This window comes from Carlito syrichta, unplaced genomic scaffold, assembly GCF_000164805.1.
Source record: "Carlito syrichta isolate Samal-C Ts95f unplaced genomic scaffold, Tarsius_syrichta-2.0.1 Scaffold313900, whole genome shotgun sequence".
In the NCBI taxonomy this organism is placed as follows: Eukaryota; Metazoa; Chordata; class Mammalia; order Primates; family Tarsiidae; genus Carlito; species Carlito syrichta.
Window position 1 is genome coordinate 209680 of NW_007257996.1, and position 27460 is coordinate 237139.

Sequence of the window (27460 nt, forward strand, 5' to 3'; positions counted from 1 at the left end):
CCTGTGCTTCCCCAGCCATGTCCATCCTAGGGCATCCTCACCACAGCTGCACCGTGGAGTTCTCAGGCATCTCAGTCTGTATGTTTGAAGCTGTGTATGTGCACAGCTGTATGTATGTGTGTAGCCATGTGTGCATTGTCGAGGTGTGTTTTAGCATGTGCAGAACATGTGTGCTGTCATGTGTTCCTTGCAGCCACATGTGCAGTCATGTGTGTGCAGCCATGTGTGTGCAGCTGTGTGTGCATATGTAGCCAGGTGTGCATGTGCAGCTGTGTGCATGTGCATGGGGGAAGGGCTGTTCTCTCACTGCTGCTGATGACACAGTATCTGTTGGGGAGGCCGGAGCCCAGAGGTGGGTGACTGACCGAGAACAGGACTGAATGAGCACCTCGTGCCACCTTGGTCCACAGGGATGGGGACCAGTGCAAGACCCTGTCCCTCGTGGCCTTCCAGACCAACAGTCATCACCAGTTCACCCTGGAGTGTGAGTGGTCACACACAGTCCCCAGCTATCCCCATGCTGAGATGTGGGCCTTGGGTTTAGAGCCACATGGCTTGCACCTGGGAGTCCTCCAGCCTCTGCACCTGAAGGACAGGCCGGCAGCAGGAGCCTGGGCTCTTTCCAAGGTGTCCCCAGCCCACTTGGGCACTGACAGCTGCCCTAAGGGCCAGAAGCCGTTTGTTCCCTCCCAGGAAAAGCCGACATGGCCCCCACTGCCTGCACACACCGACTGTTCCCTAGCCAAGTGCCTCCTGCCCCGGGTCCCCACCTAACCCAACTCTGCGCCCTGTGAGAGGCAGGTCTGGGGGACCCCCCAACCCTGGATCAGTTCACGTTTCCCACAGTCTGGGGACACAACAAAGTCTACCTGGAGGAGATGGTGCCTAAACACTTCCTGATCTTCTCCCTGATCAACGAATACAAGGGCATGACCAGCCTGGTGGCTGGGATGATGGGTACGTGCAGCCCCACCTGGGCTGGCAGCCCACTCCTCCCCCACCACCTTGCCCCTTGTCCACCCCCACTCTGGGAAAGGTGCCCCTGAGGAGGGAGGTAGGCCGGGTGCCACTCCATGGGAGCCCCCGCACACTCACACTCATGCATGCACTCATGTATATACATGTGTTCCCACTCACACCTGTACAAACTCACATGTGCATGCTCACACCTGTTCTTACAGCTATATACATTCACATACGCAAGCTCACTCACACCTGTTCACACACCTATACACACCTGTTCACATCCACACTCACACTCATTCACACACATACTTGCATACATACACATGCAGTCACTCACACACCCGTGTGTTCACACACGCATGCACACACTCACACTTGCTCTCACACACTGTCCAGGCACAGCTGCCCTGTGGCCCAGCCCCCCACCGAGGGCCACCCCTGGCCTGCAGACAGCCTCACTCACGAGGTGCTGTTTTACCTCTGGAGGCTGGAGCAGAGCCAGCTCCTTGCTTCCAGCCCTAGCAGCACACTCCTGTCTACCAGGGTATCCCCCGCCCCCACAGGTCAAGTGCCCTGGGGTGGGGAAACAGAGGCAGGCGCTCCCTCCACAAGCTGGGGCTCCCCTAGGGTCAAACATGTCCCACCCTGCCTCCTCCTCAGCCTTCCCCTTGACCTCCTCCTCCTCTCCATCGGGCAGGAGCCCCTACTCCCTTCTCCCCACACTAGATGGAAACATCTCACCACAGACACAAGGCCACGCTTGGTCCAGAGAGCACAGCACCTCAAGCCCCACTGCATCCCAATATCCCACCATGCCCCAATCTCCCCATAGCACCCTGATCCCCCCACATTGCCCCCATCTCCCACAGTGCTCCAATCCCCCACAGCACCCCAATCCCCCCACACCTCCATTCCCCTAGCACCCCAACCCCCACAGCACCCCGATCCTCACAATTCCTTGATACCCCCAGCCCCTGCCTGAGGGTCTGGCCTGAGGTTCCTGTCTCAGAATGAGACCCGTCCCCTGGCCCTGTCCCCTGCTGCCCACAGCCCCAACCCTGCTACAGCCACCCGGTGGCCAACAGGGACCCAACAGCCCTTGTGTCACCCACAGGCAACAAACCCATGGCACAAAAACAGTTCCTGGATGTGTTCCAGAACTTGTGTAAGACCTCGGCCTCCGCAAGGAGTGAATCATGATCCTGGACCATGCTGGTAAGCCTCTGCTCTCCCGTTCCCTTCAGTGTCCCTCGGCCCCCACGGCTGCCCAGAAGTCTAGGCTAGGCCGGAGAAGCCAGTCCGGGGCTAATCCAGCCACTGTGCTCCCCAGATCGCTGCCAGAGGTTCCGGGTCTAGCGTTCGGTGCCAGAACAGGTGGGTGTCCTCTCCCTGGAGCTGCAATGTGGGCGGGTTGCACGGAGGGGAATCCTGGGGGGTCTGAGGTCATGCAAAGCCCTGCTTCTCCCTGAGGAGAAGGGCTCATGCCCTCCTGTTCCCACACTCTGCCATCTCTTCCTCCGGCCTAGCCCTGTGGGCAGTGAGCCCAGGGGTGGGGTCTGGGTGGTATCAAGGCACAGAGGTGGAGGCCGGGGTTCAACAACGAGGCCTCTATTCAGGCCCATGTCTCACCCTGCCCAGCCTCCAGCACTTCCACCACCGTCCACCTGTGTCCTGCATACCATCCCTCCCAGCCCTCCTAGATGGCCCCGCTGCCTCCAGAAAGGGTCCGGACCCCACCATACACACGGGGATCCCTCTGCTCCGCCCCTTGCCCACTCCTGCCTCTCAGCTATGATGCTCCCTGGCTCGATAAAGCACTTTCCAGCAAAAGCACACTCCTAGGTCTGTCAGAGTCCTAGAGGCCACTAATCATGTCTCTTGGAGCTGTGGGACCAGCAAAGCGAAAGATGGAGACGTCATCCCCAGTCAGAGTCCCTGCTGAGGGGAGCCGGGACACCCCCACAGTTGTGCTCCAGAACTGTCACAGACTTTTACCAAAGGATGAAGTCACATTTATTACTTTTTTACCTTTTCAAATATGTAAGCTTGTGTCAGTTAGGACTCTCTTGGCTTGGAATAACCAGAAAATCTTACACACACACACACACGTGTACACACAAGGTTTTGGCATAAAAGTGGAATTTGGCTGGACTCGGTGGGTCAGCCTGTAATCCCAGTACTTTGGGAGGTCGAGGCAAGTGGGTTGCCTGAGCCCGCGGGCTCAAGACCAGTCTGGGCAACTTGGCGAGACCTTGTCTCTACAATAAATTTTTAAAATTAGCTGGGCTTGCTAGTGTGCACCTGTAGTTCTGGCTATTTGGAAGGCTGAGGTGGAAGGATCACTGGAGCCCAGTGGGTCGATGCTGAGATAGCCATGACTGTGCCACTGCACTCCAGGCTGGGCGACAGAGTAAGACTCCAACTCAAAAAGAAAAAAAAGTGGAATTTGTGGGTGCTCACATTTGAAAGGTGCTGAGGTAGATCGATGACCTGCAGGTATGGCTGTATCCAGGAGCACCAGTGACCCACATCGCTGGAATCTGATCTGTCTCTTTCCTCTTCGCTCTCGTGGGTGGCCACCGGCAGCCACAGACCCCCTCCTCCCACACTGAGGGGCCGTGACATGAGCTCACGCCTCTCTCCAAATCTACCTTTCTGAATTCATAACTGTCTTGGTGAATATTTTCACCCCTGCGACTCCAGCCATACCAAGCCCACTGAGGCACCAATGGCTGCCAGCTCGCACGTCACACCCAGCTGCCTGGGGCCACTTCAGGGTTCCAGAACAGGGACGTGACACACCTGGCCTGGGAGCGGAACAGACATCTGGCTCGGGGCACCCCATGACACCCTGTCTCGCAGCGGACACAGGGGGCAGGCCCAGCGTACTTGGAAACTTTTCCTCCTGGGTCTGTGGAGCTGATGACAGACACCAGGCCCCACTTGGGGATGACCGGAAGCCCTGGCGAGGCCCAGGTGCAGCAAGGGCCTTCTGGAAGGGCCTAGCCAAAAGGGAAAGGTGGGATGAATGGGTTGGGTGGTCAGGGCAGAGGGTCCAGGGAGAGGAAACTACCTGGATGAGACTGCAGTGGGGGAGACATGTCATCATGCATCTGTCAGAGCCCACAGCACGCGCACCCAGTTCTGGGTGGTGTCAAGGCAGGCTCATCGGTTGAAGCAAGGGCACCCTCTGGTGGGGGTGGCTGACCACAGGTGTGCTGTCAGGAGCGGGGGTCTGTGGGAACTCTGTGCCTGCCACTCAGCTCTGCTGGGAACCCAAAACTTGAGGAAGAGGGGGAGAGAGAAACAGACACAGTTATAGATACACACACACACACACACACACACACACATATACAAAATAAGCATATTTATAAAATGTATTAAGTTAATATACATACACTTTTTTTTTAATTGTAGAGACAAGGTCTCACCAAGTTGCCCAGATTGGTCTCAAATCCCTGGACTCAGGCAATCCTTTTGCCTCGGCCTCCCAAAGTGCTGGGTTTATAGGCTTGAGCCACTGCATCTGGCCTAACTATACTTTAAAAAAAAAAAAAAACACTCTCTTTCTGCCTCTTTTTATTTTTTTATTTTTATTTTTTTGAGTTGGGGCCTCACTCTGCCGCCTAGGCTGGAGTACAGGGGCACAATCACAGCTCACTTCTACAATCCTCCCTCCTCAGCCTCCCGAGTAGCTAGGACTACCAGTTCATGTCATCACGCCCAGCTAATTTTTCATAGAGACGAGGCTTTGGTATGTTACTCAGACTGGTCTCGAACTCCTGGGCTCAAGTGATCCTCCTCTCAGTCTACCAAGTAGCTAGGGCTAGAGGTGCACGCCATGATGCCTGGCTAATTTTTTGTAGAAATGAGGTCTTGCTATGTTGCCCAGGCTGGTCTTGAACTCCTGCCTCATGTGATCCTCTCACCTTGGCCTCCCAAAATGCTGGGGTTACAGACACGAGCCACGGCACCTGGCCAGGGTTCTTAAACGCTGATCTGAGAGTCACCCAGTCAAGGATGGCAGCTGTGATCTGTCATTTTCAGGCTCTGCAGCCTCATGTGGCCATCCACCCTCTCTGTCCACTCTTGCACTGTGGGACACTGGGCTGTCCCAGTTTTGTGTATTTGTCGGGTGCCAGCGTTCCGTTCACAGGCTGCCCTGGGTCCTGGCCAGCAGGTGGCGCCTGCCACCCGGCTCTCCCTCATGGAGGACTTAGGTGAAGAATGACCCACCCACTGTGCCTCATCTCCTGATGGGCTCGTGGTGGCCACCATGGGGAGACGGAATTGGGGAAGGTGGGGTGGGCAGAAGAAAAAGCCAGGAAAGACAGGGGCTCGGGCCAGGGCAGTCATGGGGCACAACATGGTTGGGCAATGGCATGGCTGGTGGACTGTCCACCACAGGCTGTCCTGCTGGGTCAGGGATGAAGCAGGAGGGCCCTCAGGGTCAGCAGGATTTGGGCCTGGACACCTGAGAGGACAGAGTCACTGCCAGCTGGGCAGGAAAGATGGGAGTGAGGACAGGGCAGGAGCACCAGGGTCCGGGGGAGAGTCCACTAGAGATCAAGTCCAGGCTGAGGGCAACCAGGGCTGAGAGAGACCCTGGGCTGAGCTATGGTCCTGGAGGTGTAGGCAAGGGCAGACCATGGCACCTGCAAGGAGTTTTACAGCAGAGACCCCTGCAGCACCAGCTATGGCCATCCCATGTGTTCCCTCACATCCCTGCTGGGCTCATCTCCACCCACCCCAGGAAGCAGTGGGCCTGGGGCAACGGGGGAGCATGTGTGTGGGGGAGAGCCAGGACGCTAAAGGCCAGAGTGCCCCCCCCCCATAGCACTGGCCTGTACTTGAGATGCACACACCAACACTCATGGGAGCACAAAGACACACCGACACCAACACACACAGGTACACAACTGCACAAGCACACATACACAAACACGCACACAGTCTGGAGACTTGAGCCCAGATGAGCTGGAGAAGTGAGGACAGCCTGGAGCACACCGGGCCCCGGGCCCTCGGCACACGCGGAGTGTCAGTAGATGCCCAGCTGCCGTTCTGCCCCAGGTTGTCAATAGGAGCCATTCGTGCCAGGAGGCGAGGGGTCCTGAGGACAGTGGGTGCCAGCCCAAGGCCACACCTCAGGCACCGGAGCTGACTCCCTTCCGAGGGGTCAGGGTGGGCGCTCAGGTCCACCTCTGTCATGGCCTGCCGTGAGCGACATGCTCCTCCATGAAGCCTGGCACAGAAAAGCCTTCCACACAGGGGCTCTCTGGTCTTTGTCTGAGTGACTCAGGATGAGACAGAATGTTCCAGCTGGCTGCAAGCAGGGGTAGCACGTGGGCACGGGGCTACAGCCTACAGGGGCTCTGGGCCCACTCGAGACTGTGTCTTCTCCTTGGAAAACAGGGACTGCCTGGCCCCCGGAATTCATGCTGACCTGGGGGGGTCACAGGGGCCTGGCGTGTCTCCAGCTGGGGATAGGTGAGCCCCAGTCAGTTTAGGACAGAGGCCAAGACCCACCTGTGCTGTGGCCAAAGGTCAAGTGGGCACTTGAGCAGGGTCAGTCCCAAACCACAGCAGTTAACTCAGCCCTTCTCAGATCCCGGAGCGGGGCTCAGGAGAGGCCCCGACATGGAGGCCAGGTGGCCTCTGCCCCGATGCCCCCAGGCACAGTGAGTGCAGAGGTGACCAGCATCAGAGGTGGAGGGCAGCCCTTTCCTTGGGCCTCTGGGCAGGGAGAAAGGACACCAGAGTCTTCCCGAAGGAACTCCACCCCACACAGCCTACCACACTGCCCCACAGCTCTGAGAGGCACCAAAGAAAGAGCCATCCAGCCCGGCCTCCAGGCACCAGAGTGCGAGTCCACCTCATCTCTGCCTCAAGTGCCAGAACTTCCCCATGCCCCCATAGCATCCAGGCTGGGTTATTTAGGGACTCACACCTAAGAACTCCTCAGCACACTGAGCAGCTGGGTGCCCTGAATGGAGGTGGTACCATCTACCAGTGAATCGGATTAATTGCACAACAATACACGGGCTTTGCTTCCTCCAGGAAAACTTCCTTCCCTTTTAATATTCAGCCTCCGCGTCACAGCCCGCCCGCCTTGCTCAAATTAGAGTGCAGCTGCAAGCCAACCCGAAATGCAACGCGTTGTACACAACGGGAGCACGTGCCCCAGCTCCCACCCCAGGCCCCAGCTGCTAGCAGGCAAGGAAGTCAGGAAAGATGCTGTCCAGCTCATCTCGCACAGCCAGGCCCAGCCAGCCCATGTCCGCGCCCCACAGCTCCGGGGATCCATCCTGGAGCTCCTGGGAGTCAGGCTCAGGATCCCCGGGGACATCTGGTTCTGCCCTATCCAGGGAGCTGTTCTTGGCCAGGCCCCTGCCTCCTCTGCCCTCCAGAGACCCTGGAAGAGACACAGGTAGGTGTGGTCAGAATGCAGGTTCCTTGCCGCTCCAGGAGCCCTCTGCTCAGTGTGAGGCAGGAACATGCACCCTGCCCTGAACCTCACACGGAGAACTATGACGGCAGTGCGCGGACTCAGCCCTGGCAACCCCACACCCAGGTCAGGACGCCTGACAGCCAGAACCAGAATGGGTCGCCAGCATTGATCCCGAAGGGACAGACACGGCATATCACAGGGCCAGGTGCCTGTCAGCTGGTGGGGCTGACTCGGGGACACAGGCTAGAGAAAAGGCCTGAGGGTCCATATACGACCAACTCTGCATGTCACAAGCTCATACACACACACTCACACATTTCATACTCACACACACGCTCACATATGCTCACTCACACATATGCGCACCTGCACGCTTATACGCTCACATAATGCTCACCCATTCCTCCACACACACACACACACACACAGCTGCTCTTATACAGACAAGCATATACTCTCAAGCTCATTCACATGCTTACGTGCACACTCACACACATACATGCTCACACATGCTCACACTCATACACATGCTCACATACTCATACATATGCCCACACATGCGCTCACTCACATACATGCTCACATGCACAAACACACATGCTCAGACTCACATGCATGCTCACATGCTCAGACTCACATGCATGCCCACACATGCTTGCACATATGCTTACACACATGATCATACACACGATCACATGTTCCCACATACTCCCACACACTCACATGCACAAATTCACACACGTGGGCTCTTACAGACACACATTCTCACACATGCGCAAATGCTCAAACGTGTGTGCTTATACACGTGTGTACTCTGGACTCACATATTCTCATGTGGTACATGCTGCCAGTCATCCTGATAACCAAGCACCAGCTGTGGAGAACACCGGGGCTCAAAAACAGTCACTGGGTCTCCGCATCACATGATGGGCATGGGTCCCAGTGCCCCCCAGTGCCCCAGGCCCAGGGCCCTACTCACCCGGCAACCAGTCAGCACTGGCAGTCAGCAGGATGGGTGTCCCCTCCTCCCCATGGGATTCTGACAGGAGCCTGGAGGTGGGAAGACCCCAAGCAGCCACAGTGGGCCCAGGCCCTTGGAGCTCATGGGAGCAGCCCGAGTCCTGAAGAGGGTGCCCCAGAGACAAAGCCCCTCTCCCACCTGCCCTGCCCCGGGAAAAGCATGCTGAAGCACCACCAACGACATGGGTCCCGTCCCTGAGGCCCTGGCCGGCTTCCTGCTGCCTCAGCCTCGCTCCTGCTCCCGCCCGCGCCCAGCTGGTGTGTGCTCACCAAACACAAACTCATTTCACCATCAGCCAAAACAGAAGACAATTAGGAAGACAACAGAACTTTCAGACACACACGTTAGAGCTGCACGCATCTGCTGATCCCAGCCTGGGCCCACAGCCTCAACCCTCCTCCCTGGGACACAGAGAAGCAGGGGCGGAAGCTTCCAGATGTCAAGAAAGGACCAGCCAGGAGCCAGGCAGGGAAGGCGGCGTGGTACCACACACATGTGCACACACAAGAATGCGCGCGCACACACACACACCCGGGCACCCACCTGGCCTCTGGAGCAGACATCAGAGCCTCCTGGGCCGGCCCTCGAAGGGCCATGGCACCCTTGGCTGGGGATCCAGCTTGGCCCAGGCAGCTGGGAGCCTCTTTACTTGTCACAGGGGAGGAAGGCCGCCCTGAGCAGGGAGGCCAGGGAGGGGATGGCTTCTGAACCTTGGCGAGGCTGGAGCCTGGGGGCCAGAAAGCCAGGCTGGGAGCCTCTGAAGAGAAGCCAGACAGACGGGGTCAGCCTCTCCTGTCCCGCCCCCCAGCCACCCTGAAACCCTCATGATTCACAGGCTCGGTCCACTCAGGCTGACCGAGGCCTGCCCTGCCACCCGTGCTATCAGCGGGGACATGCAGAAGAATGCTCAGAAGCAGGTGGCAGACACATTGCAGGGAGAAGGTGATGGTCTCATCCAGAAGCAAGGCGCTCAATACCTGGGGTCAGGGGGCTTCTTGGGGGAGGTCACAATTTGGCCTCAGTCAACCATGCAGGGCTCAGATCTGGGGACCCTCTTGGTGCTGCCCTGAGACCTGCTCCCTGCCCACACGACTTCTGCGCCCATGTGCCCTGCTGGGTGACCCCCAACCTGCCACCAGGCTTGCCAGTGGCAAGACCCCCTCCCCACCACAGCAGGCACAGCAGAGTTGGAAGGCCCTGAGCCACTTCCAGATGGCAAGCGGGCGGGGGCAATGCAGCCATTGGGGGCACCCTGCAGGGCTGCCCACAGAGGGACCAGAGCTCAGCCGTGGGCGGCACCAGGGAACAAAGGCCACGCGGAGGAGGGAACAGCCTGGCCAAGACGTGACCCAATTATAGTTTCTGTGTTGGGCAGCACAGGCAGAAGGCGGGCAGAGCACCCCGGGGAACACAGACGTCTGGCTGCATCTGAGACATGAAAACCAGCCAGAAGCAGCCAGAAAGCAAAGCCACCTCTAAGCGGAGCTGCTGAAGACACGGGTACAGACGGTGGGGTGGCCAGGCTGGGGCCGAGTCCCGCTGCTCCCCACTGCCTGGCAGACCCAGGGAGGAGGCAGTTTGGGAACTGTCCTCAGGAGTAAAGGCAGGTTAGAAGGGCCAGCTTGGACCCTCCACTCCCTGGAGCAGAGGGAGACCAAGAGAGGAGGATGCAATGGGGAGGACAGGAGGTGGGGACAGGACAAGGATGGACCTCAGTGGAGGTGCCCCTGTCTGCTCCCTCCTGAGAGCACACACGGTGCTTTACATGAAAACTGGGGACCCTGCGATGCAACCCCCAGCAGGCAGGTTTCATTATGACTGATGAGAAAGCTCAAAGCCCAATTCAAAAACACACACCGCCATTCTCAGGTCATACATCATGTGACCCAGAACCAGTCCGGAGCCCCACCGGCCTGGGATACCACATATGGGTGTGCACAGGCTCGTGCTTACCAGGAAGTGGGGGCAGCTCGCCCAGCACCTCAGACAACCCTGATGGGGCTTTGCTCTCCACCACACTCCGGGTCTCACAGCTCGGACTGTCCCACTGCCTGCAGGATGCAAAGACACAAGTGAGGGGGCTCAGAGTCCATGGGCTGGGCAAGATCTGACCCTAGAACCAAGTGCTTTCTAAAGGCAGCTTCATTTCTGGGGCACATTGAGAAGGATCCTGGAGCTGCCCCACACCCCTAAGACTGCTCCCACCTTCCTGCCCCAGCAGAATATCGACTTTTCCCAGAGCATCTAGGAAGCCAGGGAGCCTCTGCCCCAGGGCCCTGGGTGGGTTCAGCCCTAAGTTTTCCTCTTAGAGCCTCTCTCTGCTGGCCACCTGTCCCACCCTTCCAGATTCTAGATCCTTCCACCGTGGCTGGTCCAGGGTGCAGTCCTCTTTTAGGGTAAGACAGATAGTTTAAGTACGAAAGGCAGACAATCCTTCAGCCTGGTGACCTGTCATTCTAAAAGGACCAAATTATCTGGACCAGAAAATTCCATCCCTAGACTTCTGAGGCTGTGGGAGGGTGTGGCCGGGGAGGGGGCACAACACCCTCCCAGCTACAAAGCCCCCACCCAGATGGGAGAAAGCCCTGGTGCCTCCCACCCTCCCCAGTCCAGGCCCTCCAGTCTCTGACCAGCTCCCCTTATGGACCCTAGCTCCGTCGACCCTCCCACTGCCACCATCCCGGGCTGGGTAGTGTGGCCACCCCAAGTGTGAGCCCTCAGCAGTCACTTCCGTGGAAAGAGAGCCAGGCCTCCCACCACCTCCTCCCAAGGATGTGCCCGGGGCTTGGCATCTACTACCCCAGGGGCCACACAGTCCTGCAGGAGACACTAACGGAGTCACACCAGCTACTCCCGCCCTGGAGTCTGACACACTAGCTGGGCTCTGATTCGCCAGGGTCCATTGCAAGATGTTCTGCAGCGAATGCCACATGTCCTCAGAGGGCAGGAGGACCTGAAATTCAAACACATACTCCAAACTGCACAGAGACGATCACCCAGGAAGCCCACGGGCAAGGGGGGCTGGGCCAGACCAGAGTCTTGTAGGGCCCCTGGGGACCCTGAGGCTCCCCGCAAGCCCAGTCCCCACTGAGGTCTGAGGTGAGGGGTGCAGGCTGACAGCGGAGACTGGAGGCTCATCTCGAAGCATCTTGCTCCTCCTGGTGGGCCTATGCCCACCCGGGGAACTCGGGCAATGCTGGGCCCTGACCTCCCAGGTGTCAGGATAGCACCACTCCCCAACTCTGAAGCCCAGCAGAGCTGTGGGGGACTCAGGGAGGAGACAAAAGCCGGGGGGGGGGGCGAGTGTGGGAAAATGACCTAAGTGGCGCTCAGATGGAGGCCCTCAGTTGCCCCAAAGCCAGCGCTGAGCGTCAGGGCAGGTGTCTGGGGAAAATGAAGGGTACAGTCTCACACACCGGGAATCAACCCTTTCCAGAGGAGGAATAAGAGATGGAATTCGAACGAACCCAGGAGGACCCTGTTGGCAACACGGCCAGACCTAGCTGTGGAGACCGAGGGGGCAAGGGAAGCTGAAAGGCAGGGGATGGGGGTTGGGGAGACATGCCGCCCCCAGGGCAATGAGACATCAGTCTCCGGCTAATCCAGAGGGCTGGTGGGGTCCAGCCTCATGACTCACAGCATGGGGCACGTGGTCTGGCAGCAGGGCGTGAGCCAGCTGCAGGAACTGCACAGCCATCTCCAGCACCGAAGCCATGTCCTCCCGCCGGCCAGCAAAGCGGGGCAGCAGGGCCCGTAGGTGCTCACAGCTTGCTGAGATCCGCTTCCTGTTCCCGACAAGCAACAGCGTCCCTGAGCCCCGCTGGCATCCCCAGGGAAAAGCAGAAGTCCGAGAACCCACCACAGAGCAACTCTGGGGCTTTGGGGACAGGGGCGTGGTGGGGCCAAAGCCACTGCCAGCTCTCCAGGGGAATCCACAGCAGGGCATAGGGTGTGCCTGACCTCGACCCCGGAGACCCCAGGCACAAGCTATCCAGATGTGTGGGGCTAGACCAGCCAGCCCACGCCTGGACCATCATTGTGTTGGGGTGTGAAGAGGAAAGGGGAGCCCGACGGGCAGAGTCAGGGTATAGAAGGTCTTGAACGCACGGACTCAAGAACTCAGGGCTTCGGGACCAAGGAGAGGGGTTAGGCAGCAAGATGGTCCCCTGGCCACCCCCCTCCCCGCCCTCCTATCTGCTTGGGAGATGAGCAGTTTGTCCCCCTGCTGGACATCTGCCCCCCGGCCACCAGCGCCAGCCACGGACACTGGGGACAGCCACACACCTCATCCCCTCACCGCCCGAGAAGTTCAGGACCCTGGAGGTCGCCCAGCACACCTGCGCTCCCTCTCACTGAGCACGTTCCGCGGGAGGAAAGAGCTGGGACCCGCGGCCAGCGGAGGGGTCTTGGCCGGGTCCCGGGAGGGGTCCTCGCAACAGAACAGGGCACCGGACAGAGAAGAGGCACTGCCAAAAGACAGCCAAAAGTACCGAGCTCTCAGACTCCCCCCCCAAACGCCACCAGGAGCCCCAGACGCGGGAATGGGCGTCTGCGAACGCCAGGCAAGGACAGGCCTGGGTCACCCGGGTCCACGCCCGCCCTCTTGGCACCTCTCCCCTCCCCCGGGGCCAAGGGCTCTGCCCCAGGCGAGCCAGGCTGGGCGAAGACCCACAACAACTGGACACAGGCCTTGGGCCCCGACCCCGTCGCTAGTCCCACCCACTTCCTCACCCGCATGTCTCCGAGGTGGAGACGCGAGGGGCCTCGGCGTCGGGCTCAGGCCCCAGGGACGCCATAGGGACGCAGCCGCGAAGGGGAAGCAGAGGGGAGACCGCCCCACGGCCCCGCCCCCTCGCGTGCGTCTAGCCCCGCCTCCCGCGCTTTCCAGCCAGTCAGTGCGTCTGCCCTACACATGCCCCGCCCCACCCCGTGCCTGACACGACGGCGCATGCGCCTCTCCCTTTCCCCAGCCTCCCTTCTCAAGGTCCACGTGCAGTGAAGCTGCCAGAGAGAAGTTTCTGGAAAGTATGGAGGCGGGCCAGCCTGCTCCAGGCCCCATCCCGGGTGGACTCTGCCCCTCCCCTTGCCCTTCCTGGGGGTCACCCCAGTTCCCACCCAGGTGGGGTCTCTGACCGCCTGCCAGCCCTTGGGTGCCCCCTGGGCCACCTGGAGCCACAGGCCCTGCCCTGGTCGGGAGTGGGGAGGCTGGTCTAAGAGCTGTTTGACCAAGATTTGTGGGACTTAGGGACCCAGGAGGGTGGGGGGACACCCAGCTGCCCTCTTACCTTCACTCGTGCCCTTGCTCCAAATCTCGTCCTCTTGTGGGTGCTCCCTTAACAGCAGGGCAACCGTCCACCCGGCTGGGTCGCCCAGAGGCGGGAGCATCCTGACCCCATCCTGCCCCCAGCTCAGCCCACCGTCCCTCTCTGCCCCCATTCCCCACCCAACCCCCACATGAGGAGCCCCCACCTCCTCCCACCATGGTTTCCAGCAGGTTTGGGGGGTGCGGGTTCTCATTGCTCAACGTCTCTGCTCACCTCCCGCATCTTAAGGAGTCGCCCAGTGCTGGGTTCACAGAAGTCACTCGTTGAGTTACAAGGAACGCAGGAAGAGGAAAGTGGAAACCCCTTTTCAAGGAGATTGGACCCTTCGGGGAGCAGCGACCAGAGAGAGCCGGGGCAGATACCACTGCAGCAGTGGGGGGTCTGCCGGGGTGCCCCCGTTTCCACCGAGAAAGCAGGGCTCCGGGCTGCAGACCCTGGGCCTCAGGCAGGCATGGTGGACTTCCGACCAGGCATGGGTCAAGGCCGGACGGCAGCACCCGGGCCAGCCTCAGAGGGAGGTGGCGTGACGGGAGGCGTCTCTCCATCACTGTTCAACCCAGCCAGGACTGCAGGTCAGATGTTGAGGAGAACCGGGTAGGCAACGACCGAGGGGGCTGTGGTCTGGGGTTGAGGGACCGAGCGGGGCCCCTTCCCCTCCTGCCCCGGGATGGTGATGGAAGGATGGGCTGGCTTGCTGAGGTCGGTGACCCGGCGCGCTCTTGGGGTTTTCCCAGCCACTCGCTCCTGTTTGCCGGGGTCACGAGGGCCCCAAGCGCGCAATGGATACGCGTCCCGGGGTGTCTGGAGAGCGGGTGAACCAGAGACCCCGGCGGTCCCCAGCGGGCCGGGCGGCCGCAAGTCCCGGCGTGGCCGGCAGGGGCATGCGCGGACAGGCGCCCGGACCCGACCTTGGAGCTGGTTTTTGGGAAGAAGCCAGAGGTGGCTTCGGATGCGCTGCCCCCGGGGCTCGCGGTCCCGGCCGCCGGCCCACATGCTGCTCCCCGACGGGGCGCGCGGCCCTGGGGGTGTCTCCCGGGGCGCGCGCGGCAGAGGCTACACCAGCGGGACCTTCGAATCCGACGACGGCCGACGCGACCCCAGGTATGCTCTGCTGCACCCTCCCCCACGCAGGACGGCCCGGTCCAGGCTAGCGGCCCCCCAGCAGCCCCCAGGGCCCTGTCACCGCCAGACCCCCATGCCCTCCAGTACCCTCATCCCCGCGGCCATCCAACTCCCCGGAACCCGCGAGCGCCCTCTCTGACCGCCCAGGGAGCAGCGGCGCCCCTCAGAGTGGGCCCGCTTACTTGAAGGAGCGGCCGATGCCCTGGGCAGGAGGTGGGAGCACCGGCCACTGTCAGAAACCGGGTTCTGAGCATCTCTGGGTAGCGGAGAGAGACGGCAGGGAGGCGGGGGGCAGCCTCTCCCCTTTCCCCTGGGTCGCATCTCCCTTGCACAGGGTGGCGGCGCGAGTGGGGGGAGGGAGGGCCGCTGGACACCGAAGGGGTTCCCAGGGCTGCCCTTCCCAGACAGAGCCCCAAAATGGGAAGCAGGGGAGAGTGGGGTGTAGGTGGGCTGAAGTGAAAGTCCTGGGATCCAGTCACTGAGGAATTTCCAGCAGTCACTTCTCTTCCCTGTTTGCCCATCACTGGGAGGAGAGGGTCCACTGGGAGGGGCTTCCAGGTGACCCAGAGCCAGCCATTCTGGGATGTCACATGGCTCCTGCCTACCCATTGACCAGTACAGGGGGCACAGGGCAGCAGCGCTGGCAGCGGCACAAGGGGAGGGACAGGAGCGGTAGAGAGGGCTGACCCGAAGGGTTTGCCCAGGGTCCTGTCCTCTGCCCCTCCCTTATCCCTGGAGCCCTGAAGACAGACACATCTGCTTCCCACCCCATGCCCAGAGCCAGACTCTCGGGGACCCTGAGCAGAACCAGCCCACCCTGGCTTCTGCTAGGTCTTGGGCTGTTCTGAGACCAGAGAAAGGGGTGGACGAGCGAACCTGAAGGCCAGAAGCCTGGGGTCAAGGCCAGGTGCTTCTATCCATTTTTTCCCCTATGGGGCTCAGTTTCCCCATATGTGAAATGAGAGTGTCGAGTGGATGGTCTTTAGAGGCTGTTTCTGGTAAGGGACCAGGCTCGAGGAATCTCCAGCATCTAGGGGCAGGTGTGCCACTAGCTGGGCACCCCTGGGGACATGGGAGGATGCCACAGGTGCTCTGTGGGTGGGCAGTCACTTGGTGTCCTATGGAAGGGATGCAGCCTGGACCTCCCATTGGGCTGCTTTGAGGGGCCAACCAGGAGATACCTGTCCAGCACAGAGTAAGTGACCGCAAGAGGGCACTTGGGTCTCCATCGTCATCATGGTCTGGTGGGGTCCCCTGCTGTCTCTCTCAGTCTCCCTGGCCATTCTGCTCCGAGGCCATCACCTGCCCTGCCAGATTCCACCATCTGCTCCGGAAAAGGTGGCAGTGTTCTGTCCCCGAGGTCTGGACTCCAGCCCCAACCTGCCAGGCTTGGTCCCCCGGTCACCTGCCTCTCCCCGGCACTGCCCACCCACTCAGGGCAACTCTTCCTCCTGCTGGTTTGAGCTGGTCTCTTTCTCTGCCGAGACTCACTGTTACACTGCAGCGGGGTGGCTGCCAAGGCCAGGGGGACGTCAGGCAGGTGGGTGAGGACCCCCGGGGAGAGTCAGGCTGGTGAGGACCCCATCACGCTGTTGTCTGACACCCCCACCATGAGGCCTAGTGCAAGACTGTGCCTCACAGGATGTCCCCACACCACCGCTGCTCTGCCTGAGAGGGCTCTTCCCTCTATGCACAGAAGCCCTGCAGCCTGAGCTGCCAGCCTGGACCTCCCCAGAGCTCAGCCCTCCCTTGTGGCCCCACCATCCCTCGGGGTGTCCTCACCCAGTCTCACTCCCCCCGGTGGGTCCTCACCTACCTGACTCTCCCTGGGGGTCCTTACCCACCTGCCTGACGTCCTCCCAGCCCTGGCAGCTGTCCCTGCTGCAGTGTGGCAGTGAGTCTCAGCAGGGACAGAGGCCAGCTCAGACCAGCAGGGGGAGGGGCTGCCCTCGGTAGGTGGGCAGTGCCAGGGGAGACACGGGTGACTGGGGACCGAGCCTGGCGGGCTGGGACTGCAGCCCAGACCCTAGGGGCACAGCACTGCTACTTGTCTGGAGCAGGTGGTAGAGCTGACCCTGGTGTCTGACGGCCCTGGGCCTGGCACTGCTGTCTCCCAGGCCTTGGGTGGGCCTCTGCCTCCATACAGAGAATGCTCACCATGGTGCTGATTCAGGGGACAGGAGGCATCAGAACACCCCATCCTAGCCTGCTTTCTTCTCTGGTCCCATCTCACTGGTACCCCCTCCAGGCTGCGGGGCTGGGAAGTGGGTTCTGGAGAGGAGCTCCTGTCCCTCAGAGTTGTAGGAATGTTCACCCGGCTCCCACCCCCTTTGGGGCCCCCGTTCCCCCAGCCCTTGCAGCGGGGTCCCAGCCCCCCAGCCACCTCCTCACAGTCCCTGGGCACACACTCTCTGCTCCACTCCTTCCCAATCTGGGTGTTTCTGTCCCAGAGGTGATAGTTGCCATAGGTGAGGGAGGGGCCAGCGGGCTTGACTCCCAGAGCCCAAGAGTGCGTGCTTTCTGCCTGGTGCACATCCTGTCAGAGCCCTGGCCCAGCCTCTCCTGGAGCTGCCAGTTCCCACAGCTCTGCTTCTGGGGCGGGCCCGGAATCTTCTGGGCCCTGGTGCCAGAGGACACAGGGATTGGACCCTGGCATCCCACCAGGGTACATGCCTGGCCAAGATCCTGGCTGGCCCTCCAGGCCCATGTTAGGAGGCGTGTCTGCCAGCAACAGGAAGCAGCCCAGCCCTGGGGGTGGGGGGGGGAGCTCCAGGGCCTGATTATTCAGCTGGCACTGGCCAGCAGGAGCTCAGGGACTGCTTAGCTGCTGGGGGTGGCACCCACAGGGCTCAGGAGGACAGAGGTGAGTGAAGGGATTGGGTAGTGCCATGGGGATTTCTGCCCCCATCTGCATGCCCGATGCTGGGCACTCCAGTGTCCTCATGCCAACAGCCTCAAGAAGGCTGTTCTCGTCTACCAGCCACATGGTACCCTGGCCTGTGGTGGGCCTGGGTCTTAGTGAACTGGAAGGTATTTGTGTGGGACAGTCCTGGGGGCAGAGATCATGGCCTCTGTCCTGACTTTTTACCCAAGAGTGATGTGGCAGACTGTGAGTTCTTTCTAAGGCATCTTATTTGGTTCCCAAGGACACCGGGACTTGCAGGCTTTGCCCCAGGTGCCATGGGCCATCAGTGAAGTGGCACTTCTGAGTCCCCCACAGACAATCCAGATGTCTCTAACATGGGAGAGTCCGTTCATGCATGTCCAGCCCCCCGTAGTAAGGGATGCTCACTGGGGACTGTGTGCATGCCGGCCCCAACACGCGTGCTGTGTGTGCTCGTGCTAGTGAGCATGCCCTGTGCACATGTGTGGGGGCGGGAAGAGGATGGATGACCACCGCAACCTGGCCCTTGTGACCAAGAGGTCTCCTGCTGTGAGTCTTTGGATTGGGCGGGGCATGTCTGACTGGGTGCTGAGCCCCGATTAGAACAGGCATCTTTCTGAGATATCTTAGGGGCTTTCTGGCCATGTGTAGATAAGGCTGTCCCATTCACCTGAGCCCTCCCACCTGTGGGACTTGGGGGTGAGCCAGGCAGGGCTGAGCCCCGGGAGGTGAGGGGTACTGGGAGCTGGCAAGTGTAGAAGATCTACGGGGGATAGGCTGGGGCAAGGGGCAGACTTCCCAGTGGGTCCCTGGGAAGGCCTCTCAGGAGGGGTCTCCAGCTGCTCCCTGGAGCAGGAGTGGGAGAGGGGCAGCAGAAGAGGAGGCTGGCCTCCCTGGAGAGAGATGGCATCAGAAGGTAGAGGATGGTACAGCCCTCTGGCCTGGTGAAGGGTGGGACCCCTCAGAAGTCACCCAGACCCCAGGGGCACAGAGGCCTGGGAGGAGCCACTGGAACCGTGTCCTGGAGGCTGGTCCATCCCAGTACCAAGACTTAGTAGCTGTGTGAACTCTGGCAAGTCACTCCACCTCTCTGAGCCTCAGTCTTATCATCTGTAGAATGGGAATGGTAGCATCCACCTCGTAAGGCTGTGCCGAGACCTTATGGTGCACTCATGCATCTGGGGTATCTATACAGCCATGTAGACATGGTGAGTCTCTGCACTCACGTTAGCCTCCTTAAGAGTGATTCTGTGTAGACAGATCTGGAACTAAACATTGGTCCAGTTATTTCCCCGAGAAGGGAAGTGGAGCTGCCAAGGCAGAAGATTCACACACTGAAGGCTATTGCCACGTTGCCTGCAACCCCGGAGGTGGGGCCAGGTCTCCCACCGGTGCCCAGGCACAGAGTTCACCGGCTGCCTTGCCTGCCTCTGGGTTCCATCCGGATGTGGCTCCTGCTGGTGTTTCCATGAAAGGGCTTCAGCCCAGTATTGCCGCGGACCTCTTGAGGGCCACCTTCAGGTCCCATTGTCCCCACGTGGGCCTCAGTTTTTTCTGCAGGCCATGCCAGCCCTTGGGTGCCTCAGCCGCATCCCCTGAGGGGCAGCTAAGCATGGCCAGCACAGGGACCCGGCGCCACACTCCCGCAGCTGGGGAAGTAGGATGCCAGGGCAGCCCTCAGCCCACCACAGCATCTGTATCCTCAGGCCGTCCTAGCAGGACTGCCCCCACGGGTCCTCCCACATGCTGGCTCTGGGCTCTGCTGCGTGCTGGGATTGGCACTGTCCCTAGCAGCCAGCTTAGCTCAGGCAGGGACCGGGCAGCCACATGTGTGTGGTCACCAGGCACCTGCCAGTAGCCACAGGGTGTCAGGCCACGGGATGGGGCACGTGGGCAGCCAGCCAGAGGACAGGATGTGGCCTGTGGGTGAGACCAGCCAAGGGTTCTGGGTGCCCAGGGGCAGGTGTGGACTCTGAGATGAGGACAGGGCCTTGTGCCTGCCCCGAGTGACCCCTGCACACTGCCCCACCATGGAGGGGGACAGCAATGGGGTTGGGAGTGGGAGCTACAACGCCATGGCTGCTGTCTCCTCCCTTGACCTTGGGGGCAGGCCCCAGGGCTAGTAGAGGCTCTGTGGCCTCAGTCCACACTGCCTCCAGTCGCACGCCTCCTCTCCTCACCCCCCAGGCTGGGTGTGCAAGCCGCCTGAGTGTCGGTTCTGATGATGTCAGTCGCTGTGTGCCCTGAGCTTTGACTCAGACCTTGATATGCATCCCAGGCAAGGGGGTGAGCACCACCTGTACCCTGAGGAGAGGGATGCCACCCAGGGATGCATGCCCAGCAGTTTCAACTATTCTGGCTTTTTAATTACATTGCAGAGGAAGGATTTGGCATTTCTGTCGTGGTCAGCAGAGGTCCTGCTGTTGTGCACTCACCGGGCACCAAGCCCAGCACTCACATGCCCCCACCATGGTGCCTCTGCAGTGCTGCCTGCGGGACTCTGCTGCACCCAACGGAGGGATGCCCACACACATGCAGACCCATGCATGCACACATGCACACACGTGCACATCTCTGTGCACACATGCATGTTCACACATATATCATTGCTCTATCAGTGCACATGCATGCACACACATCCACATACATGCATGTACCCATCCACATGCACACACATCTGTGTACACACATGCACACCGTGTGAAAACATGCATCCACATATGTGCGTGTACCTGTTCATACACACATCTGTGCGCACACATTCTGGGCACACACACATATGCATGCTTAAACACTTATACACATATGTGCACATGCCACTGACCCCTCTGTCCAGCACAGCTCTCCAAGCTCCTGAACATTTGAATGGGGTGTGAAGAGTTGAAGAATGTCTTTTGGGAGAGGAGCCGCTTCCCTAAGCCAAGGACAGTAGCCCTGAGCCCTGGAGCAGCCAACTGGAGCCCCACGAGTGATCTTAGCTCCTAAGAAGAGCCTCTGGGGGAAGGGACATCTTTTAGGGAGTCCACATGCTGAGGCCAAGGAGCAGCCTCCCCGCTTTCTGAGGCCTCCTCCCTCAGGGCAGAACGGAGGCTTGGTGGCTGCTCTGGTGAGGGAGGCTGGAGGTTGGGGTGCAGGTCCTCAGCCCCCAGCTCTTCCTGTTTCAATGACAAGTCATGCAGGACGCATCCTCTGTGCGTTCTGTGGAAGCCTGCCCCAAACCCTCTGTGCCCTGGAGCCAGGGTCACCAGTGCATGGGGACGGTCTCTGCGTTGCCCGTGAGCTGGACTCCCAGAGAAGCCACCTCTTGTTTGGGGTTCTTCAGAGAGAGGTTGTATTTTGTTTGTTCATGGGATCCCATCAAAGCTCTTTCTGCATCTGTCGTGGTGTGGCCATATGGCTCATGTGGCTCCCAGGGACCTGCACATCTCAGGGCAGCCTCAGCCACAGTGGTGAGTGGGTGAGTCATTCCTGAGTTAACAGACATCCAAACTCTTTGCAATGCTCATCTTTATAAATAAGGCTTGAAACCAGGCACTGTGGCTCATACCTGTCATCCCAGCACTCTGGGAGGCTGAGGCAGGGGGACTGCTTGAGCCCAGGAGCTCAAGACCAGCCTGGGCAACATAGCAAGACCTCATCTCTACACAAAATAAAAAAAGAAATCAGGCAGGCATGGTGGCATGCTCCTGTAGTCCTGGCTACTTGGGAGGCTGAGGAGGGAGGATTGCTTGAGCCCAGGAGGCGGAGACTGCAGTGAGCCGTGATCATGCCACTGTACTCCAGGCTGGGTGAGAGTGAGACCCCCTATCTCAAATAAAACAATAGGCTGTGGTGAAAATCCATGCTCATGCCACCGTGGGCAGAGAGAAGATGCCCCCAGTAGAGGTTCTACTTTGGAGAGGACCCACGTGACATCATCAACCCATGACTCCCGGCTGGCTCACCAGACAAGAGCCTCAGCTTCCAGATCTTTCTCCACTCCCCCTTCCCCACCTGCACCTGTCTGCCAGTATGTGAGCCTTTCCTACGCCACTTGTCCCCCGTGGTCAGTGAGGCAGATCATCTTTATCAGCTTATTTACCTTTTCTCTTTGAAGCATCACTCATTCATCCTGATGGGGTTTTTTCCTCATGTGGCCTTGTGGAATATTCCCACTGTTTCCTGACCGTGACTGCCATTGCAATTCCAAGGGGGGGCTCAAAAAACCAGGACTGTCTTTTGGAGGGCAGTCCCCTTGTAGTACAGGCTTCTTCCCCCACTAGGTGTGTGTTTTTAGGAACCCATCGGCGTCTGTGGACCGGTTAGCATTGTTGTGAGAGACTGCATTTGGCTTCAGTGAATTTTTTTTTTTTTTTTTTTTTTTTTTTTTTTGGTGATTCTTCCAACGCATTTGCCCATTTCATGGTGGGTGATTTATGAGCACACCTGCCCACCCTGTGCTGAGTGTTCAGCAGTTGTTGACCCCGAAAGCCATGACCTCCATGCCCCGCCCTCTCTATTCACCCGATCTCACCCCTGGTGACTTTTTTGTTTGTTTCTTTCCCCGGATGGAAAAAAGTCTTCAAAGGGAAACATTTTGCTGATGTAGAAGAGGTGAAACCAAAAATGACAGACGTACTAAAAGACTTCAAAATTGATGAGTTCACTGTTTTAAGCAGTGGAAAAAGTGTCTTGATAGGTGTATCGCATCAAACAGAGTACTTTGAAGGTGACTGAAGCTTAAACATGTAAGAATGAGTACACAATTTTTGATAAATACTGGGTTTTTTGAGACCCCCTGGTATGTTCCACATGGTGTCTGTGTGTTCTTTCCTTTTGTCAGCAACATCTTTTGTCAGCATGTTCTGTTCAGATGCAGATACATTTATGACTCTATCCCTCTGCGCCTTCTGGGTTTTGCATTTCCCTGTATTTTCTTCCAATCTTGTCCTTGGTGTGGGACTGTGTGGAGGGGTCTCATATTTTATTTGCCCAGTGGAAGACATGCTGCATAGGACACCCATTAGGGGCTCAGGCCCTGGAGTCCAGGACTGCATTCAAGTACTGAGCCTGCTAAGGTTGTGGTGAGCTGTGATCATACCACTGAACTCTAGCATGGGCAACAGTAAGACCCTGAATCATTAATAAAAAAAACTTAGCTAAGTAAGGAGGTAAGATCAGTTAAGTTCTCTGGCCCCCATTTCCCCATCAGCAAAATGGGCAGAATGTCATCCCACCTCCTTGGGGTGCTGTGACTGCTGCCTAAGTCTGACAGGTGGCACTTCTCCATCCCACACCAGAGGGTTGCCAGCACCCCACACCTCCTTCCCCAGGCCTGAATCCTCCCATGGGCTTAACCCAGCAACTCTCTTGGGGTCTGTCACTATTGGTCTTTTCTTGCACCAGACCCAAGAGCATCTACCCTGGTGGCTGTAAATGAGCACCAACAGCAGGCGAGACCAGGGCTTCTCTCGGCTCTTGCCTTGTGTAGGAATTTTTGAAACAGTTTGTGAAACACTTGAGGACATAATGACTCAGTCTTGATTGCAGTGGATTAACCCTGCCCATCCATTTGAAGAACAGCCCCTTGTGCCTTCAGGAATGTGACCTGTGTCTCTTGCTGGTGGCAGCTGGCAGCATCCAGTCTGCCAGTCAGATGGTCCAGGCCTGTGGGATGGGGCGCCATGGAGCCTGGGATCTGGAGTTTTCACAGCTGCTGTTCACAGGACCTCTTCCCTGGAGATGCTCTCTGCCTTGGGGCCGCTTCCGCGGGGTCTTTGCAAGACTGCTGGACCCTCTATGTCCTGATGGTTTTCAGTTGTTTCCTCCTGGGTTTTCCAGGGAAATGGCTGTGCCAGTTACAGGCAGGGTCTGTGTTCTCTTCTTATTCCTCAGTCCTCTTAGTCTTTTTCACCAACACGCATAGGCCAGGCACTGACACAGAGGCAGCAGGCAGCCTGTTGTCCTCCCAGCTGGAATGGGAAGGCTGAGGCCTTTGGTGGGGAAGCGTGTCTTTGAACACTTTATTATTCATTCATTCCTGCTGAGCAGCTCTCTGACCACCACAGGGACAGCTGTGGTGGACGGAGAAGCAGACCTCCCTGGCTGTCAGAAGAGGCCCCTCATCTGGGCATGGTGGCTCACTCATGCCTGTAATCCCAGTGCTTTGGGAGGCCAAGGCAGGAGGATTGCTTGAGCCCAGGAGTTCAAGACTAGCCTGGGCAACATAGTGAGACCCCATCTCTACAAAAAAAAAAATTGTAAAATTAGCCAGGCCTGTTGGCATGTGCCTGTGGCATTAGCTACTTGAGAGGCTGAGGAGGAAGGATTACTTAAGCCTAGGAGTTCAAGGCTGCGGTAAGCCATGATAGTGCCGGTGTACTCCAGCCTGTTCAACAGAATGAGACCCCACCTTAAAAAAAAAAAAGACTTGAGATCTCAGGTTAGGCAAAGATATGTCACCAAAGACACAATCCATAAAAGAAAAAAAAATTAACAAATTGAACTTCATCAAAATAAAAACTTTTGCTGGGTGCGGTGGCTCATGCATATAATCCCAGCTACTTGGGAGGCTGAGATGGAAGGATCACTTGAACCCAGGAGATCGAAGCTGCGATGAGCTATGATTGTGCCACTGCACCCCAGTCTGGGCAACAGAGCAAGGCTTTGTCTAAAAACAAACAACAACTACAAAGAGGCCTCTGCTTGAGCCGTGGGCCCTCCATGCCCCTTACACCCTATGAGCCTACATGTCCTCACCTGGTACTAGGGATGGTGAGGACATGCTCCAGAGGTTGTTCTCGGGATTTTGTGCCATCACCAGCATGTTACCTGGCACACAGCTGGCTCTTGGTCAACAGTCTGGTACTGAGCATAGCTATGGGGTTCTCCCTCTGATGGGGCTGGGAGTCAGGGCAGGTGGTGTACGGCAAGCAGCTGGGGTGGGTTTCCCATTGCACATGCCGGGGTGTGAGCTCTCATTCTCACCCTGGCCTCTCAGGATGGGTTTCAGAAGCTGGCATTCTAGCCTGAGCTCCCTGAAGGGTCCTGGCTCTCCTGGATAGGACATCCTGGGAGCTGGCTGGCCCTAGAGCCCAATACTCTAGATCTAGCCTTTGTCCACCAGGGCTCAACCTGATTGCTGGCTAACCAGCTCCAAATTAAAACTGATGGCGCTGGGCTCAGTGTCTCATACCTGTAATCCCATCGCTTTAGAAGGCTGAGGCAGAAGGATTGCTTGAGCCCAGAAGTTGGAAACCAGCCTTGGCAACATAGACCTCATCTCTACAAAAAATTTAAAAAATAACCCAGGCATGGTGGTGCACACCTATAGTCCCAGTTATTCGGAGGTGGAGACAGAAGAATCACCTGAGCTGAGCCCAGGAGGTCAATGCTGGGGTGAGCTGTGATAGTGCCACCACACTCCTACCTGGGCAACAGAGTGAGACCCTGATTCAAAAAACAAACAAAATGATGTCAACTAAGCACCCATGTGCTAGGCGTTTATGGCATTTGCAATCGCCCCCATAAGGATAGAAGGCATCAGTATACTTTTTACAGACAAGGAAACCAAGGCTCAGAGAGGGTGGAGTGACTTGCCCACGGCTGCCCAGCCAGGAGTGAGCCATGCTTCTGTCAGCGGGACCCCTCACCCCTCCCTGGAAGGTGTGTCCATGGGATCTGGAGAGTCCCCAAGGGGAATAGGGGCTGCCCTATACCCAGCCAGTGGGCTGCTCTGGCTTCATCTGGGGGTGGGGGCCACCCGTCCCGTTAGCTCTGCCCTGGTTCTGGGATAAGTGGCATGCAAGTCCCACGGATTGAACGCTACACCTTTTTCTAAAGGTGGCACAATGACTGGAGAGACAGATGTCTTCCTTAAGCCACCAAAGCACAGAATTCTTATAGAATTCTTTGGCACAGCCATCACACGGAAGAAAAAGAATAGTGGATGTGGTCTTGGGGGCTCAGACTTCCTCCTGGGGCCTCCTTGGGTCACTCAGGGAAGAGAAAGCAGGAAGGGGGACAAGGAGGAGCAGACTTTGAGGTGGTCCCCGGTGTCCTGGTGCCTGTGCAAGGGCCATGTCCTCACCCCAGCTAGACCAACTTCTGCAGGACCCCTTTTCACTCCCATGTGCCCCAAAGATCTCACTGATGCAGGCCTTCCCATTCAGGAAAGGTCCCGCCCAAACCCCAAGGACACAGGGAACAATTGCTTTGCTGTCCCTCCCACAATGGGAGGGAGACCTGCAGCCCAGCCCTTGACCATCACCACAGCCCAGCGTTTTCAAGGTTTTTGTTTCTGCTGGGGGAGCCAGGCTGGATGCCAGGAGGTCTGCAGGATGCCTGCCCATGCACATTCTCCCACGGATATCATACAGGCACCCCAGGGAAGTAAGGGCAGCCCTTGTCACTCTCCCCAGCCACATATGTGGGGCAGGGGGTGGGAGCCAGGTCTCTGGGTTCCTGGTACACTTCCTCCCTTGCTGTGTCCCCCTGAAGCCTATGGGGACCCATCCCCAAGTTTGCCCATGCATCCTATCAAGTCTGGGCCCCTTGAGGCCAGTAAATACAACCCAAAGCAGCTCAAAAGGGGGCTAGGGAGGGAGGAACCAGACTTTTGACATTGAAAGGGGCTTTCTGAAAGAAAGAGGTAAAGCCAGAAAGATACAGGCCCGACCCTGGCCACGTGGCCTCCCGCCTGTCCGCACCTCCCCCTGGCCCAGCCAGCTTGTGACTGAGGAAAAACATGCCACCATGCTGATGCAATTAGGAAAATGTTATTTTTTTCTACACTGCCAGATCTTCGAGGGTGAACCTGTGACCCCAGGAGAAGGGGCAGGGTTTGGGGCCAGTGCCTCCCGCTTGCAACCATGGCCTTGGATGGCTGCTGGGGTCTCCTGACTGTTGGAGGGCATGGTAGCGCCCATGCCTCCCTGCCAGCTGCATGGCCAGGAGTTGGAGGCTGCAGGACACGCCCTTGGTGGGGGTTCAGGGTATGTGTCTGCACTTTCTGAACTGAAAGAGAAGAGGGTTTAGTGCATATGGACCTGGTGCTCCAGGTAAGTGGCCTCCCAGCACAGCCAGGGTGGCGAGGCCTCCACCAGCAGACTCCCCCTCCACCCAGGCCCAGCCAGTCCCCTCCACCTGCCTCTGCCCTCCTGCTGGCCATGTAGCCTTCGACCAGGGAGGGCCTGGACCAGATGAAGAACCCCCTTCCCTCGGCTCCTGCCTCCAGTAGCCAGAACTTATCACAATGAGGAAATGGGGACAGAGAAGGTACAAGACCCCTGAAGGCACCTATCTGGGCCCCAGAGGACTGCAAACCACTAGGGACCTGCTCTACTTGGTCGCCTTACCCCGTGCCAGCTCTCTGTGATTCAGGGGGACCAGGTGGGAGGTTTCTGTGATCCCCGTCTGGTGACACCTGCAAGGCAGCTTAGGGCCCAGGGGCTCTGACACCCCCCCACCAGGTTCTGGTCTGATCTGCGCTGCATGGCCAAGAAGCTGCAAACAACGGCCTCTTAAGCCTGTACCCCAGCCCTCAGTAGCCCAAGGAGGTCTTTGGGGCCGACAAGGGGGTCCTGGCCTCTGAAAGAAGGCCTTGCGAGCAGGTAGCCGGGAGGACTCACACTGGCCCTGGTGGGGTCCAGAAGAGGGGCAGGGGCGTCAGCCACGGTGGTGAGCGCCCGTCCCTGGGTGGCCTTGACAGCGCC

At 58.6% G+C, this 27460-nt stretch overlaps 2 protein-coding genes across 2 annotated transcripts in view; one reads left to right on the forward strand and one right to left on the reverse strand.

Moving 5' to 3' along the window:
• Positions 1 to 7175: 7175 nt before the first annotated feature.
• Positions 7176 to 13234, reverse strand: SOHLH1 (spermatogenesis and oogenesis specific basic helix-loop-helix 1). Its single transcript, XM_021718852.1, has 10 exons — positions 13170 to 13234; positions 12776 to 12904; positions 12076 to 12223; positions 11309 to 11391; positions 10392 to 10489; positions 9607 to 9698; positions 9295 to 9415; positions 8982 to 9111; positions 8397 to 8467; positions 7176 to 7381 (listed from the first exon to the last, which is right to left on the reverse strand). The coding sequence occupies exons 1-10, from the start codon at positions 13232 to 13234 to the stop codon at positions 7176 to 7178; spliced, it is 1143 nt and encodes a 380-aa protein (XP_021574527.1).
• Positions 13235 to 14753: 1519 nt separating this feature from the next.
• Positions 14754 to 27460, forward strand: part of KCNT1 (potassium sodium-activated channel subfamily T member 1) — an 86465-nt gene continuing 73758 nt past the window's right edge. The window contains exon 1 of the mRNA XM_021718854.1: positions 14754 to 14863. Within this exon, the coding sequence (XP_021574529.1) occupies positions 14754 to 14863 (110 nt within the window). The remainder of the gene's footprint in view (positions 14864 to 27460) is intronic.

What these genes read in the sequence shown, in the direction of transcription:
- SOHLH1 (XM_021718852.1), bottom strand. Translation starts at nt 13,234, where the DNA reads ATGGCGTCCCTGGGGCCTGAGCCCGACGCCGAGGCCCCTCGCGTCTCC. An exon ending in ACTCTGCTGTGCCTGCTGTG is followed by an intron (nt 9,416 to 9,606) that starts GTGGGGAGGGGG and finishes CCCTGACCCCAG; the next exon opens with GTATTGAGCGCCTTGCTTCT. An exon ending in ATGTCTGCTCCAGAGGCCAG is followed by an intron (nt 8,468 to 8,981) that starts GTGGGTGCCCGG and finishes TCCCACCTCCAG; the next exon opens with GCTCCTGTCAGAATCCCATG.